The 18748-nt window shown below is 32.2% G+C and overlaps 1 protein-coding gene across 25 annotated transcripts in view; it reads right to left on the bottom strand.

Moving 5' to 3' along the window:
- Nucleotides 1-2161: 2161 nt before the first annotated feature.
- LOC127710370 (activated Cdc42 kinase-like) overlaps nt 2162-18748 on the bottom strand; it is a 136599-nt gene continuing 120012 nt past the window's right edge. For 19 of the 25 annotated variants that reach the window (XM_052216160.1, XM_052216159.1, XM_052216169.1 and 16 more), the window contains 7 exons: nt 18339-18380; nt 16541-16705; nt 15783-16006; nt 13777-13977; nt 11540-12902; nt 3636-3687; nt 2162-2309 (listed from right to left, as the gene is read on the bottom strand). In XM_052216160.1, coding sequence (XP_052072120.1) covers nt 3665-3687; nt 11540-12902; nt 13777-13977; nt 15783-16006; nt 16541-16705; nt 18339-18380 — 2018 coding nt within the window. In that variant the 3' untranslated portion in view covers nt 2162-2309; nt 3636-3664. Of the gene's footprint in view, nt 2310-3635; nt 3688-9914; nt 9947-11539; nt 12903-13776; nt 13978-15782; nt 16007-16540; nt 16706-18338; nt 18381-18748 lie in introns of all 25 variants that reach the window. The other 6 variants (XM_052216168.1, XM_052216171.1, XM_052216180.1 and 3 more) reach the window with 2 other exon arrangements.

Raw genomic sequence — 18748 nt, 5'->3', positions numbered from 1 at the left:
TTAATTTGGCTCGTTTAATTTTCCTAAAATTTTGACAAAATGTTTACTTTGACCCTTTGACAAAAATATAAAAATTTCGAATAATTTGAACCAACCACTTTATCAGAAAAATTTCGTTGGTTATATAGCAGTTTGACAAACACTAATTTTGATCATTGAGAAGCGTAATATTTCCTTAACAATACAACGTAATTAAAACGTTTAGCTGATTTTTACAGAGTTATCTCCCTGTAGTGTTAGGTACCACCTTAAGTGACAATAAATTTGTGATCAATTTTACAATATAAGTAGTGAAAAGAAGTTGATCAATAGTAAAATTTCATTATTGTCACAATTTTTGGCTCATTTAATTTTGACAATTCTACAGAAAAAAACTAATCTAAAAGTTGCTTAAAAAATTATCTGTTTCCATGCATTTCAAATTGTCACTATGAACCAAAAGAAAGAGGGTAACTTATGTAATCAACAATGTTATTCACAACCTTTTAAGTAAAATGCCCCGACTTATTTTTTACATGAGAGTCTAGATCAAGATCTACATACCTGTATTGTTTCAAATATTTAGGCTTTTTTTCTTTATTTTTCTGCCATTATTCTCTATTTTTGGCCCATTAGTTTCTATATTACTATAGAAACCCCACCCAGACCCTCTTACATGTTGTACATATTTTAATAAATTATGCTCTGTGTATGTATTATGCTGAAAACTCACATCAAAACAATAAATCTGCAAGCTCATATGCTAGATAAACATTGTCATGTCTTTTTTCTTCTTGGTGAAAACTACAAGTGTTTTCTGGAATTTTTCTGGTGACAACATTTTTTTCAAATATCCTAATCAATTAGCAGTCACATAAGGGTCAAATTAAGAAATAGTTAACTTGAATATTTTAGAAAGATTGAATTCCTTGAATAGAAATTAAATTGTAAGCTATGTATAGCTATCAAAAATTGACAGGTTACATCTAAGTTTGCATAGAAATGTTTTATTATTGACTTAAGTAACATGCATTGAGAGGTTAGCAAAAAATTTATGAAAAAATAGAAAAAAATAGACAATATGTTCCTTCATTTCATAAAACACAAGATTTCTTTAAAACTAAGGAAGAACTGACCCATCTTCAATGCAAACTTATTTCAGGTACAGAATAATAAAAAATACTGAGCAATTAAATATAACTAAACATATTGCACGAAAAATTAAGAAATAAAATTTTAAAAAACTTAATACAACTTAAATATTTTTTCCCTCATAAAAGAAAATGCATCTTTTTTCACTGCTTATCTGTACAATACCACACAAAATACAAACTATGATGGAACATAAAAAATTATAAAAAATGGACTGCAGAATATGTAAGTTTTGCATTTATCGGATGTAAAAAAAATATCAAGTTACAACAATGGTCCTGGCAGATGGAGAAAAAATTTCAATGAATCTGAGATCATATTTTTTTGTAAGTTGGACCAAATGATAAGTAAATGCTAGCTGATTTCAAAAGAATGGACCAATCCTGTTTTACAGGTGTAAAACATCATCTATTAACATCACATTACAAACTGGTTGTTAGAGTAATTTTTATCATCACCTTAAGCTACAGAAGCAGAAAATACTTGAACTATAGAGATTAAGCAGTTATAATGGAATCTGTAATACTGAACATTGTGGAGCAGTTTTGTTGATCTCGACTAAATTTAGGGAACATCTGCTGAACATATCATTCAAACTTCCATTAATTCATTTAAAGGTATGCAATTTTAGGAGAATAATCTATTATAACATATATCGGTCTTATTAATGCATAATTACTACATGTACATGGACTAATTTTTAACATTTTGATTGAAATAAATACATTCAACATTCAATATTAATTACATATAAATAATACTAAATGCATCAATATTTCTCCTTCCAAGATCAATCTGATAGTTTATTCCTTTAAAGCACCAATTTGTCAGTATCAAAAATTGCAAATACTTCATCACAAAAATCAATCTTTCTTTTCAAAACCATCTTCACACATATTCATGCCATTTAAAAATATCTTCTCATTCATTCCAATTCAGTCTATTAATAGACTACATCACTATGGCTACACATCAATTATTTCTGGACTAGATAAATTTGACAGAATATGATTGGCTGCTCTCTGGACGTCCCAGTCACATGCCATTAAGGCTTCTTTACAAAGGGTTATGTCCCCAAGTTGAGCACTTAATAATTGTTTGAGTTTGACATATTTTATTGCCATGGGAACATTCCATTTAGTCTCTGTTAGGGCCTGCTGGCAATCTTCAACACTAATCTGTAATATAATAATACTTGTAATTTTATTTTCATTCAAAAAGGGACCAAACATGATGTGTTGCATTTCTATGGGCACTCAGCATATAGGACCAAACATGATGTGCTGCATTTCTATTGGCGCTTAGCATATAGGACCAAACATGATGTGTTACATTTCTATTAGTGCCCAGCAAATAGGACCAAACATGATGTGCTGCATTTCTATGCTGAAGCCTGCAATGTTTTTGCTTTAAATTATAAGGTTATAATTATCTACAATCAAATAAACTCATTATTTTCCAGAATATAATTTAAGATGTCTTGAAAGTGATATTTGTTGCTTAAAGAGACATACAAACAATTACTATTTTGAGGGAGTAAATATGTTTCTAAATTAAAGAACCTTAGTGAGCGAGCCCACATACCCCACGTCCCCACATTGTCATTGGAGAAATAAATTAAGTGTAAGAAAAAAAAAATGAATCAAAATTTCCTGTCAATATGCACATCTACATAGTATGTCCTTATTATCTACAAAGTTTCATGACATTCTGTTGTGTGGTTTCAGAGGAGTTGCGATGACAAACTGTTGCAGAAGTACATTGAAGCAAATAAGTTCAAAGGGGCGTTACTCCTAGAAAAAAAAAATTGAATCGCAATTTCCTGTCGATATGCATATCTACATAGTATGTCCTTATTATCTACAAAGTTTCATGAAATTCTGTGGTGTAGTTTCAGAGGAGTTGCAATGACAAACTGTTGCAGTAGTACATTGAAGCAAATAAGTTCAAAGGGGCGTAACTCCTAGAAAAAAAATTGAATCGTAATTTCCTGTCGATATGCACATCTACATAGTACGTCCTTATTATCTACAAAGTTTTATGAAATTCTGTGGTGTGGTTTGAGAGGAGTTGCGATGACAAGAAACAGGACTGACGGACAGACGGACAGACAGACGGGTCAAAAACATTATACCCTTCGCAAAAAATTTGCGTGGGGTATAATTAATGAATGTTATATTGATAAATGTGTGCCTATTGATTATATATATTGATAAAGAAACCTGGTGTGCAGTGGTTGTTTGTTGATGTGGTTCATAAGTGTTTCTCGTTTCTCGTTTTTTATTTAGATTAGACCATTGGTTTTCCTGTTTGAATGGTTTTATACTAGTCAATTTTGGGGCCCTTTATAGCTTGCTGTTCGGTGTGAGCCAAGGCTCCGTGTTGAAGGCCGTACTTTGACCTATAATAGTTTACTTTTGCAAATTGTGACTTGGATGGAGAGTTGTCTCATTGGCACTCATACCACATCTTCTTATATCTATGAACTACAATACTTTTAGTACCTCATTTTTAAACACAGATCTCATCATCTCTACTTCCTGGCAGTTCTTCTCCCTGTGTAATGTATAAATATTCTGGTTATAAAAGCTTCCTTCACCAACAACATACATGCACAAGTTCACTTAAATTATCTCCCTTTCAGTTGTGTTTACAAATGAACTGTATCAGTCCAATGTCAATACTATTATCGTGACACCGTGCAATCTCTTTTTTTTATAACAGAAAAATTAATGAAAGTTCCTCAGTCAAATCTTTACCTTTACATCTCTACACTGAAATGGTTTAAAGTATTCAGCAAAAAATATAGTGAAACTTGGCACATATGCTTTTTATTTGAATATAGATATATTAATATAAAGATATATGTTTATAAGAGTAAAGCATTGATGATGATGATTCTATAGCCCGCTGATTGATGTAATTTTCTTACATGCAATTTACTGGTATCCTTATTGGGAGGTTTCTATATTACATATTTTGGACAATAATTTTAACCTGAAAACTTTAAAGATTTCAATTAGGATATAGATTTTGCAACAGTAATCTGCAAATACTTGGTATTTTTTTTATATATGTTGTAGTTATTTAATTTCAGCAAAAATTAAAATGTGAGATGTATTTGGTGTACTAGTCATCATTTAACTTTGTTCACATCTCTAAGAAAATTAATATTTAAATTTGCCGTATATGTAAAAATAATTCAGCTAGAGACAACATAGTACCCCCTGTTAAGAACTGATTGATTGTATCTTACTTTGCGTCCAGTAGCAAATTTTTAAGCATATTCAGGCCATGAACAAATTGGTTGACTAATGCTTGCTTAACCGCCAGTCACTTTACTGGCAAATATTTCAGGCATTCAGAAGGAGAACAAACCAACAGTTAATATAATAGGCAAAGTTGGTCGATCAGGATAGAGGGCAGGAAAGAAGAAGGTATAAACAATTAGGCAACATATTTATTAATTTTGTCTTTCATATTTGCATTAGGGCTATAAAATTCTTGCATTAAGTAAAAAATTGCAAAACTGCCATAAAAGCGTCATTTTAAGTTCTTCTTATTAATATTTTGATATGAGCCAAGGCCTTACCAAAAAGATACTTAACTACAAGATGTCTTATCCCAAGATTTTAAAGTGAGTAAAATATCTTTTTGGGTTAGGACTTTGCTTATATTAAATTTGTCCAAAGACTATGTGTAAAATGGATTGTTTAGGTAAAATTCAAGATGTTTATGATGTGGTAATGACATCACGTGACATTTCTGCACTAGAGAGTCAAGATTATATTGGCATATTCAATCATCAATCAAGTTAACAAGATTTTGAAAGGCTTAAAGAATTTTACTATTTCTGCAATTTCAGGGGCCAAATAATGTCTCCTTTCATATCTCCTCTTTGAACTGCAACTTTAAAATAAGGTTCATTGTATTTGATGAGCAGAATTTTGTCTACCAATATGCTGACTTTAGAGTACAGATCCCTAAGGAAGTTTGATGCAAGGTTTCTTTAATATATAGAAAGCATGGCACACTCCCTAAGCCAATCATCAGATTTAATGTCCCCATTCCAACATCTAGACATAGATGTGTATTCATGTCACGCACAGCCAAATGGACACCCAACTTTAGCAAGGCATTCACTTACCAATAGGAGGAGTTTCTATACCAAAGTCGAACCTTACTTTACAAGAACAAATCAACAATGACAAAGAATAGTAAGAAATAAAGGTTCCATCATAGGTTGCATCAAGTGTGTTACAATATTTCTCCACTCGAGACAGTTAAATTGTAAAATTTAAAACTCGAGGCTTGCTGAGCTTTTTAAATATTTTAAAATTTAACTGTTGAGAGTGGTTAAATATCATAATACACAAGATATAGTGGTGGAAACTGTTTCTCTGATGATTTTAAGACGATATCTAAACAAGTTTATCCTTCCTCTTCAAACATTTGCAGAAAGTTGTGTTCTTAATATGTGACTTCATCAGACATGGTCGCCTTTTTTTTTTATGACGTCACATTAGGAAATTCAGAAGAAATTAAGAAAATTTGACGTGATAATTGAAATTTCGACCAATCGTTTTCCAAGTACAAAGTTTTCAACAGAGAGGAGAAATATTTTTCTCACACCCATCGAGACATGAAAATAAGAGAAGGGTTCTTTAACATGCAGAGAGTATGACACTCTCCCTACACAGGTCCTGTTGCTTATGATATTACATGTTAGGGTGGATACAGGAGCTTATTCAAACAAAGAGAAATGGCCAAATTTCTACTGTATTTGTTTCATTCAGTGACAAAACCAAAAAGCTGAAGAATTTGGCTACTAAAAATTCTTAATGCAAAATACTTTGTTTAAAGAATTTTTTTTTACAATTTTATATGTACACTGTATTCAGAAAGTCATAAAATTTATTCAGAACTCTACATTCATGTTGAAAACACCTTTGATACATTGTATAATAAAATCAAATGTGCATTGAAATACATCCAGAACCAAATTTGAATTTTTAAATCCCAAAAGTATGGCCCTGGTGTGAAACTATTTTATTGGGAAATTGGCCATTCCTCTGTAACTCTGTTAAAAATAAATTCTAGAAAAAATTCTTTGCTGGTATGTCAAGGCAATGTTATACAGGTTAAATAAGCATTTCTATTTAATCTGTAAGATCATTCCATTAAAAGGACTGAATATATGATCTATAATATGTAGATTAGTATAAGTTTTACCACAATATTAATATTTAATAACTGTAATTAAATTTGCAAAACATTCATTTTACACATATAGTATTAACTTGTTAATTCAACAGAAAAAAACACATACAAAATTCTCACAATGACATAGAATGAAAATCGATTTCATATACAATACATGTTTCTCAAAATAAAATGACATTTATTCATAACAATCAATAATTTTCACTTGCATACAAAATATGTTGATTGAACCCAGTAACTGAAATATTGCAGGTATTTTAAGTTTTCAGCTTTTTGATGTCCTAAATATGCATGAAATATTGGCCACTGGAGATTAAGCAAGTCTCAATCAATCAATAAAAAAATGATGTAATTTCCAAAAAAATAAATTATTTACTTTGAAAAATCTATATAAAATAATTGTATCAATATTAGACATGTAATTTTTCTTTCCCAAGAGCATCTTTTTCAAAACATTCACCAAAATCTTGATAATGTTGTTTTTTGAAGGTCACTAAAGATGTTTCCCTCTGTACACCAGATACTGCAGTTGACTGGCTCCAAATGGACTGTTAACTGCATTCATAGAATTGTTAAGCAGGAATCCACTTAGCTGTCATATACTGGTTTTGGTGTATAGTTAGTTATTGAACCCTAACTGTGGGGTGAATAATCTATTGGGTGGAAACTGCAATATCTGTGGTACTAGGAAACATCATGACATATGTGCACTTATAACTCTGGTTAATTATTGTATTGTAATATTTATAATTGTATTCCAATATTTTTAATACTGTAAATTCAGATGTGATTGCATGCATTATTGTGATTTTTGAAGAATGAACAAAAATGTGATTTTAATTATTGCGATTTTACGAAAAGCAACATACAGATATATGTGTCAGATATCAGAATGTGACTTCTTAATATTGCGATACAAGGAAACGTATTATTTACATTCATTAAAACCTGGCAATAATTTCTGAATTTACAGTAATCAGTAAAACTTAATGATAATGGTAAATCTTGAGATCTCTATAAATCAACTTTACACAATAATAACAATTGATATCTACAACCTTTCTCGATCTATGCACCCCATGCTGTTAGTTATTGTGCTTAAAACAGTGAATTTCAAATCCTAACGGAAATTATAGAAATTAACTTTCAAGTTATCTGTTCTATTATCTAATGTCAGTGCATCCTCATCAGTCTATCACTCATATAACAAATTTTAAAATCCATCATATTTAAAGAATCTCCCTCCCAGTAGATTTAAAAAAAATCTTTCACAACAGTTTGACACAAAAATTCCAATATTAATGTGAGAGTGCAATTTCACAGCAGTGATTGGAATAAAAATTTACTTTGGACATTTCATTAAGTAACAAAGAGTTCCAAGTTTCAATGGTCCTATTTCTAAATAAATGGGGAATGTGTCCATGGGACACACATGATGCCCCCGCTTGCATATAACATTAAAAAGGGACATAACTCAAGAACTGTAAAAGTGATGCTATCCAAATTTGTACTTGATCTGAGTTTTGTGGTAATAAGCATTGTGTATACGTTTCATAACATTTAATTGAGGCAAACTTAAGTTAGAGAACAGAAACGAAAAATTCAGCATTTTTTCCATTTGTAAAGGGGCATAACTCTAGAACGATAAAAGTGACGCCACCAAAATTCAAACTTGATCTGTGTTTTGTAGTAATAAGCATTGTGTATAAGTTTCATAATATTTGGTTGAGGCAAACGTAAGTTAGAGAACGGAAACCAATTTTGGGACATACGGATGGACGGACGTACCTACTGACGGACAAGGGTAAAACTTAATGCCCCCTCCGCTACAGTGGGGGCATAAAAAATGTGTACTTCAGTTTCCATTTCTTCTAAATTTTTTCAATTCTAAGGGATATGCTTCTGGCCCAATCCCTTTGAAAATACTGATGGTTTATTTGTTTGGTATTCCAGGAATAGTAATTTCTGTGATCTAGTGAAAACATAACTATCTGAGCATGCCTTAGTGTCAAAAAACTTAATTCTTACATTAAGTCCAGAAATGAGTTTAAAGTATACACATTCTGGGACATTTTTTTGATAAGAGCTGATGAACATACTTATTTATAAGTTACCTACCGGTACATAAAAATCTATACAAGAATTGATAAAAAAAAAAAAGATTTCAACAATACAAAAATCATTAGAAAAAGCAAAATAGTTCTATAGTTACATGTCTTTGATTCTGCATATTTTAAAGTTTTGTACATAAAAAATTAACAGTTATGAAAAATTTATTGTATGGCATCATAGAATTAAAAGAGTAGAAAGGAAAAAAGAGAAGCTAGATTAAAATAAATTGAATAAATTAATAAATTATCAAGCTGCCTTAATTGTTAACAAAAAGTGCCAAATTAGTAATAAAGATTTACATTTCAACTAATGGTCTGATTACCTGATCAATGTCATTCTCAGAAAAGTAGAATAAAGACTAGAAACATTCCAATCACCTCTTTTTTTATTTGATTTGAAAAGGTGCATCACCTGAATTCCCCGAATAGGTAATTGTCCATTGACCTAATCTGAGGTCGAGTTATTTCCCTTTGCCACAAAGTTAGAGGGCAACATGCACAAATTCCTTTATAAATCTACCATATTAAACTTGTTATACTGACTGCTAGACTTAAAAAAATGTTTGGTTTCTAAAAAATCTTATTTGTTTAAGCCTTGCATAAATCATCATTATAATCTAGTAAGGATATTTTAATTATCATTTTTGCTTAAACCGTGTTTGAATTTGGCTAGTCAAATAAGAAAATCAACCAGTTTGCTCTCCACCATGACATCCAAGGGAAATAACTCCAACTCAAATTACATCAAAGGAAACTATTTATTGTATTAATTATTTCTGTACAAAAATGTTTTATGATGAGGGGATATAAGATTTCATCTGAAACTGTATACATGTTAGGGTTTAGTTCAGAGATGCAATCTTCTGATAATTAAAGAGTTCTCCTAATTATCATACTTAAACTTCTGATAAACTATCTTACTATTTCCAAAGAGAAACTATGAAATGATTACAATCCTCTGACATAAGGTCTATTCTCCTGATCAAAATTCCAAAATATAACGATTTTATTTTTTAGTATGGCAAATGTTAATATTAGCATCAGTCAGCCATGTTAACTTTTTTACTTACTTTATTTGATTGGCTATTTATTAAAATCATAAATAAGGACTAAATTAGTTAAATGACATAACAATGTAAAATTCATTTAATAAAATTTTAATGAGGGGAAATGTTTTGTCTGTCCATCCAAATGTTTCCAGCAACCCTGCCATGCATCTTTCTTTACACATCACCAGAAGCCTACTCCTTGGCACAGATTCACTATGCCCAACTATTTCCTACATTTGATTTTAAACTTACTGATTATGACTAGCGTCACACCCATCTATGATAAAAATATAACAAAATTATCATTCGTCTAATTTCTACATCTAAATAAATAGTTCTCATATAAAATTCTACATGGGATGAGTAAGAATGACATTGACCTTTAACCCAGATCTAATACCTATGAAGCAGCTTATAACTCCAGATAAAATGCTGAAATAGAATACACAACAATCAAGTGTCAGTGATTAAAAAGCAAAGATGAGGAGTGTGTACTGTTAACAGCAGGTCATTTGTCAACTGATTAAAAATATGTATCCGACTGATCTGCCTGCGACTCCATACATGTTACATGTATGTGACCATGGATAGGATACCAGTGTTTCTTTTAAAATCAGCAATGATACCATTGAATAGAACTACAACAATTGTTGTTCCAGTTTGGTATTTTTATAAGAATTACTCCTGACTCCTTATTTTGTAAAAATATTTAATTTTTAGGGGTAGGGATCAATCGTTATGATGATTTTGTGGAAACTAATACCGATTTATAACAAATCATTAAGTGTTGCTACACTGAACAACCTCATCCATACAGAAATTGAAGTAATTCTTGAATAAAATTTTCTACTGATTTGGTATATTTAATAAATCTCTTAAACAAATCTCCCCAAAATCCATGCCAATATAATCTCTAAAAATTTTCATCATAGTCATTTCTAACATAATCTCTAAAATTATTATAATTCTTGCCAATAAATTATAACAAAGCAATTGCATTGCAATTCTTGCAAAAATAGTCTCAAAAATTATCATTGTAGTCCCTGAATATATAATCTCAAAAAATCATCATTAAAATTATTGCAAATGTAGCCTCAAAAATATTATCATCAGAAACCTTGCCATTAAAAGCATTGATGAAATGATGTAATGAGTGAACCAAGCAAGCAATCAGTCAGATAATTACACGAGAATGCTCAAGCAGACAAAGACTCATGACCCACAGTTACAGTATATTATAATGAAGGCATCAAGACAGATGAAAGCTTCACACAGCAAAGATGCCATACCTATCAAATGCAAAATCAAGCAAGTCTTCATAGCTGACACCTTCCGAAGTTTTGTAGTTAGCTAGCATGAGTGGTGACACCTCCTCCGAGCTACCCCTATCTGAAATATTTCTACCAGCAAGAGTTAGTGTTTTGACCCAGAAAGGGTCTTTTCGGTTGTAAAATCCAAGCTGTTCTAAATTGCACTTGACTTTTTGAAACTGAAATTTGACTCTTGGAAATGTTGAAGATTTAGATGATGTGTCTATTTTTAAAGTAGTTGGCGGTGTTATATCATGTCCTTCAAAAACATCATCATCTTCATCTAAACCACTGTCAAATGGTTTGTCATCAATTTGGTGTTTTTTAAGGGGTGGGGGTGGAGCAGGAGGAAGAGTTCGCTCATGCTGCATCATTTTGGAGCTCTCCGACCATGCATAATTTCTAACCGATGACTGAGTAGTTGAATGCCCATCGATGCCGCTGTCGTCAATCTGAAGCGGAAACTTTCGTTCCCTCTTGGCACCAATGGGAGTTGAATGTCTTAATGGCATCCTGGGTGGTAATGGCAAGCTATTGCCATCTCCACTAATGCTGTTAGACCGGGGTGGTATAGCAGGGGCTCTAGTGGGACTTGGCAAGTTAGTAGCATCTCTTTCTTTAACATGCTGAATGGTCCCTGAATCAACGCTCATTGAGTGATGCAAAGTTGGTATCTTAACATGTAATTTAGAATTATAAGTTTTATGATTCATACCTTGACCAACACGACCTCCACGTATGGGGATAGCACCACCTCTTAACATTCTTAAAGGGTTAGTTTCCACATCTTCATCCCCACCGTTGGATGAGGACATAGCTCCTTTACCAGGAATACCTTGTGGTTCACGAATATTACGAGAAGGTCCTTCCTCACTACTGCCAATTACTCCTCTTTGATGATCAAGGGAGCGTCTAATTCTACTCTCCCTTGCAAGTTTGTTCATGATTTCACGAGGAGAAGGTTCAGAGAAATCCTCCCCAACAAAAAGACTGGTAGATTTATTGTAAGAATCATGACGAGAATCATCCTGACGATTCACTTCAGTAGCACTATTCACTGACTCAGTACCAGAATCAGTATGAACATTGTCTGAATCAGGTTCATCAATCCTTAACACTTCTACATTATTTTTAATGTCTTCAGAGTCACACTCTGATGTTTGTTCACTAGAAGTGTCTAAAATTTTAGGTCTATACTCATCCTCTGGCAGTTTTACTTTCAGATCATATTCCTGTGGAATTTCTGGCGGTGGTTTTTGTGGACGAGGCACAGGTTCTACTCTCTGTATTATTTCTGGTCTGGGTTTTGGTGCAGGAATTGGTATTTCAGATCGTTTGCTGTCAGGTCGTGGCTTTGGAACTGGCTTCTGATGATAACTCATCTCTGTAAATTGATTGAAACTCATTTCAGGTGGTTCTAAATCAAAGTCATCTATCATTGCAAGAGGCACTCCATATGTACTATCTTGATGTACAGGAGTAACCTCCCTTCTTTCTGGTGTAACTTCTCTTTTAATAGGAGTTATATCTCTTTTTGCAGGAGTTATTTCTCTTTTTGCAGGAGTTATTTCTCTTTTTGCAGGAATTATTTCTCTTTTAACTGAAGTTATCTCTCTTCTAACTGGAGTTAACTCCCTTTTAACAGGAGTAACCTCTCTTTTAGGTGGAGTAACTTCCCTTTCTTCAGGTGAGTATGAAGTACCAGATTTTTCCTTAACAGAACCTCTCATAACTAACTGGTTATAAGCTTCCATTGCTCCAGGAGGAACATTTTCTACTTGATCTGCTTTATTTTTTATCTCCTCAGAGAAAGTACGCTGACGATCAAATTTAGGACTACGTTTAAATGAGAATTTAAATCTTGATCCATTCTGTGGTGATCCTGAATCACTTTCTGAATCCGACTGATATTTATCAGGCGATGAAGGTTCTTGTGATGTTGACATATGAGAACGAGAGCTTAATTCATTTGCCATGGCAATGGCATCATCTATCATTTTTTCATCAGATGCTGACATCGGTTTGACCTTGGCTTGTTTCCGTGGTTCTGGTCTAGGAGGCTCCTTACTACGGGGTTCCTGCAAGGCAAAAATTGAACATGCATAGTGATATATAAATAGAAACATGCTGTCTATAATAAAGATATTTTCATATACCCCAGATTTGATTATACTGAGAAAAGCTGAAGATAATTCTATAAGACTATAATAATTACCCTATATCCCTTTTCTCCTAATGAGAATATACAATACTTATATGTGAATGTATGAGTAAATACAGGCCCATAGCCAGGAATTTTCAAGTGGGGTTACATCGACTCGCAAAGTCAATTTCAAAGAAAATCTAGACTTTGATAGTCAAAGTTCAAACAAAATCTCAACTTTAATAGTCACAGTTTCAACAGAACGTTGACTTTCATAGTGCTTATTTGCTATCAAAGGGGGGGTTTGTACGAACCCCTGGAACCCCCTGGCTACGGGCCTGAAACGCTAGGATATCTATTTCAAATTCCTTATTTTTTCAATCTGTCTAGGAAGTGAATAGAAATTATTTCTGTATACCGGTATTTTTACTGTAATTTTGTAGAAACAAATGTGTTTTAATGTCTCTGAAAAAACATTATTTGAAATACTTCAGTGATTAACACATGGTCTCCATTCATTGACTGTTTGTGTAGGTTGATTGTTCCTTCTATTTCATTGAAGGTTGTAATTCCTTAGTGAATGAAAAAGTTGCCCACAATGAATTGAGCAACTGCAACAATGCCATGCAGAGAGATCACAGTTGAATATTTTTTGTGCTTGTCTTTTTTAAAGTGTTTTTTTTTCTTGTATTATAGCAAATTAAAGAGAAATATATGTTTCATTCCATATAGTTCAACGAAACTTAGCAAAGAAGAAAGAATAAACAGTTATAGATAGGAACAGGAAGTAGAATTATAGACAGACATACTAGTCTAGGTGGCTGAACAGGAAGTGGTGGTGGTGGTGATTTTGATCCTCTTCCATTCATCATCAGTTTAGGAGGTGATTCATGTTGAGGTGTTGTAGTTGCAGATGAATCATTCGAAGATGAGTTTGCCAACTTTGCCTCTTTGTCATTTATTGCTTTTAATACTTCATCCATAAATGATGGTCCGAAATCAAAAGAACTCTGAAAAATGTCCAATTTTTTTATTATTACACATGAATATGAATTAAAAGAGATATGAGGTAAACATCAGTCAGACAGCAATCTAACAAAAAATTAAACCAAAAAACAAAAAGATGTGAAGGTCAGTGAAACTTCTTTAATGATAGACCATACCATAACTCTGCTTTAGCTGAACAAAGATAAATTTTGAGGGAATGTCTATTTATTTCATATTAAGCATTTTCTATAATCAAAATAGCGGTATTTTTCACAGCATCAAATATGTTGGTTTTTTTGTGTGTTTAAATTTATGATAGACAAATGGAAAGGTTTGTGCATATAACACTGGTTTAACCCCAGCATTTTTTGCCTGTTCCAAGTCGGCTATCTGGATTTTGTGTCTTTCATGGTTGCAAGTTTTTCTAGGAGTCTGTGCTGGTGGTTTGTGTGGTCTGTTATTTCATATTGTTTAAATTTTCCTCCCAGTTTTTCATTTGATCTTTAATGAATACAAAATTAATTACTTAATTATTCAGTTAAAATATTAAAATAAACTGTTAACACAGAGATATGTCTCGCCTATTTGTTATTTTGATAATGCAAATGTTGAAATTAAAATTACAATACTTTAACATGGAAGTTATGCAAAAATTCAAAGTCAATGAACCATGACTGAATGTACAGGGCTAAACAGTCTCCATGGAAATGAGATGTGCCAATGCTAATACAACTGCTAACCAAATACCATTGACTTTTCATAAGTCGTTCCCTTTAAAAAAAACCTAAACACAAACATTAACTTGTAAACTATGTAAAAGTTTCAAAGTCAATGAACCATAATTAGGGGGTGGGGTTATATAATCTCCATGGAAATGAAACTTGCAAATGCCAATACATTTGCATACCGAATATCATTGACTTAACATTAGTGGTTCATCTTAAACTGACCTAATCACAAACTAATACATGTAAACTAAGCAAAAGTTTCAAAGTCAATAGACCATGACTGAGAAGTAAGGACCAAATATTCTCCATGGAGATAAGATGTGCTAATGCTTCTACAACTGCATACCAATTATCATTGACCTACCACTAATGGTTCCCCTTAAACTGACCTAATCACAAACTAATACCTGTAAACTAAGCAAAAGTTTTAAAGTCAATAGACCATGACTGAGGGGGCGGGGCCAAATAATCTCCATGGAAATGAGATATGCCAATGCTTATACAACTGCATACCAAATATCATTGACCTACCACTAGTGGTTCCCCATAAATTGACCTAATCACAAACTAATACATGTAAACTAAGCAAAGTTTCAAAGTCAATAGACCTTGACTGAGGGGGTGGGGCCGAATTATCTCCATGGTAATGAGATGTGCCAATGCTAATACAACTGCATACCAAATATCATTGACCTACCACTAGTGGTTCCCCATAAACTGACCTTATCACAAACTAATACATGTAAACTAAGCAAAGTTTCAAAGTTAATAGACCTTGACTGAGGGGGTTGGGCCAAATAATCTCCATGGTAATGAGATGTGCCAATGCTAATACAACTGCATACCAAATATCATTGACCTACCACTAGTGGTTCACCATGAACTAGACCTAATCACAAACTAATACATTGTTGACGCAGCCGCCGCCGCTGACGCTGGAAACAGCATACCTATGTCTCGCTTTTTGACTCCGTCAAGGCGAGACAAAAATAATAAATTAAGTGAACAAATGAATAAAAGTTCATATGATTCCTGTAAGATTTTTATGACACATAGACTGTTAGACCAAAGGTATATATGTATGCCTTATTTTTTCATACCGAAATGTCAGGCATTTTGAAGTCAGCAAATATAGAATCGTCATCTATATCTTGATACTGGAAATCTCCACTGTCTACCTCATCTGTCCTGGTTACAAACTGACTATCTATAGATTCCTGACTTATCCATGAGTGACCATTTGTACCCAGAGATCCATTCATATTATGTCCATTTTCATCTCGATTTAGACTCACTGTTGATATACGACTTTCACCTTCTTTCCCTGCAAGATAGATTATAATCGTAATTACTTCCTATAATTGTAGTTACTTCTTTCCTTTGGAGTATGTATTCAGAATGTTTGTTCTTGATTTGAACATCCATAAACTTGACCCACCCAAGATTGACATTTATGCAATTTTTTTTTATAGCATTTTCAAATTGACATATTTTAACAGGGAGGTCTTGTTTTTCTAAACAATACATGAAAATCTTTTTTCCAGTAATCCTAAATTTCTCATCTACATTCTTCACAGTTCGATATTTATTTTGACCCCTACATTTTGTACAAAAAATCAAGAGAAAATGAGTAATTACTGTTTTAGGGCCCTCGTAAATCTGTTACACATTTTTTTAAATCTGTCATAAATCAGATGCAGACCTATTCCAAACAAAGACTATCATCATATACAGACACATTCTCAACAAGGACTTTCTCAGTAAAATATTTTAGTTTTTTCTGCACATTACAAATGTATAAAACAGTTTTAATGAAATAAATAGTTGTTATATAGTTTTGCCAAATCTTCATACAAACCTGTACTAGCTACTTTGACTGGCAATTTGTCGTAATTATCACCAATGAAACCAACATCACCGAAAATAGCACCATCATAACCAATATGTCCTGTGTGACGAAGATCATTCTGTGGACCACTGATCATCTCGGCATTGAACTTCCGTAATGACTTCCTGTTTGACTCTGCAATAAATAAATGGTCAATTATAATATGTTATGAAGGTTTTTTTCATTTAATTGCTAGAAATCAAGTTCCTGAAAAATAAAATGTGAACTAAAAAGAAAAATTGCTATATAAAGAAAGTAAAATTTTATTTGAAGAATATCCAATGACATGTTTTTAACAGAAATAGGATGAAACTGATTAAAATATCTTTGTGTTTATCAAAATTTCAATTTAAACAAAATGTGAACAAAAAAATCCTGTAATTGCTTTTAAAACTTATTAAACAATGTGTTAGCATGGATTGTGTAATTGCATATTTCTGTGTATTATTTAAGCAAGTGGCCATTCCTATACACTGGAAGCAATATTTGTGGTACAATACCTTTAAACCTGTGTCATATAATTATACATGTGTATCATATTTATGAAAATATCGAATAAATACATATGTGGTGTTTACAGCTTTTACAGTAGATATAAAACATATGACAATTTTCTATGAAAATATCAAAATGACTTGGTATAAAATGTAATCTGGTAGTATTTACAATTACAGGTCTAAGTACATAGAATTGTAATAGACTGTTTACAATGATACAAGTGTATCTGTAATGCTGACTGTCTGTGTAAACTATATCCCTTTTAGGGCCGAAGACTTTGCTTGGCCTAGACATGTGTCCAGATTACACAGGTTTAATTGCTACAGAATCTTCTTACTAAAAGAGATCAGTTTACACAGGGTTTAGATTAGCTGGGTTTCACTGTTTTTAAAAATACTTCTCTAAAAAAAGTCTTTAATACATGAACAATAGTTAAATAATTGACATGTTCAAATCTCTGAGTACAGGATAAATCTTGTATAAAACACTGAACCTGAAAGGAACCTGTTAGTTTGGAAAAGGTCAAGGGTCTAATATAGGGTTCACTCCATTCTAACGTAATTAGTAGAACAGCATGAAGCTTATTTTAGCTCACATAAATTTATTATAATCAGTTGCATTTAGCATAAAGCTCTTTTTTTTTATTGTAAGTGTACTTCCAACATGTTCCTAATTGGACATAAGTTCTGTCCCTTCTGTAAAATATTTGATATCCAATGACCTATAAATTTATTGTTAAAGGAATCTAAATAGTTTAAACCAAAACCAAACATGTACTAACCAATATTCTTGCAAGTATTTAATTATATCAAGAACTATTCAAACAAATTCAGGAAAATCTAATATAAAGTGAATGGAATCGAGCTGTTTCATAAAAGCAATTTCAACACCTTACAAATCTTTAATCAGCTCTTGATAAACCTGTAAAATTGAAATTACCAGTGGCAAGAAATTGGTAAAAAAGTCATTTGACCTCTTTGTAGGTTAATCTGCATTGAACCACATGCCTGCTGGTGATATAATTTCTATCTATTCGAGTGTAGGCCCTGCGAACTGAGGATCTATTAAAGAGCTGTGACCAAGCTCTCTTAATGGAGACATCTACAATCCAAGTATCTAATCAAGAGCTCAGGCTCTAACTTCTTTAGGATCTTATCTGGTTATCTTAAGTGATATTTGATTTTTTGGCGTTATGTGATAAGCCATAAGCTGTTGTCAATATATTGTTATAGCCACACTACACATCTATTTTTCCCTTCTCCCTTCTTACCTTTTTTACCCTTTTTGGGCGATTTTTCTTTCTTGTCCGATTCTATAAATAGCATAACCAATCAAATTGTAGAAACACAAAAAGATTTAGGCATAACTGGGGTCTATTGTATTAAATATGGGTTAAATTACAATAAGATTATTTACTACAAACTTTCTTGCAAATAAAATCTAAACAAAATAAGATAAAAGTAAAAATAATTTCAGGAATTATTGATTTCTTATTATAATATTTATTTCATATTTTGCGATCCTGTAAAATTTGCCACTTTTTTTACAGCTTTTTTTTTTCTTGTTTGCATTTTCAAAGATTGTAGTATATAACTGCATAATTTAACTCCTCTATCTAAAATATATTTAATGTTTAAATATGTAAAACACTAAACTACCTGTAGTATCTTTTTTAACAGA

Source organism: Mytilus californianus, unplaced genomic scaffold (genome assembly GCF_021869535.1).
Source record: "Mytilus californianus isolate M0D057914Y unplaced genomic scaffold, xbMytCali1.0.p SCAF_75, whole genome shotgun sequence".
In the NCBI taxonomy this organism is placed as follows: Eukaryota; Metazoa; Mollusca; class Bivalvia; order Mytilida; family Mytilidae; genus Mytilus; species Mytilus californianus.
This window is presented reverse-complemented; position numbering and strand designations above follow the sequence as displayed.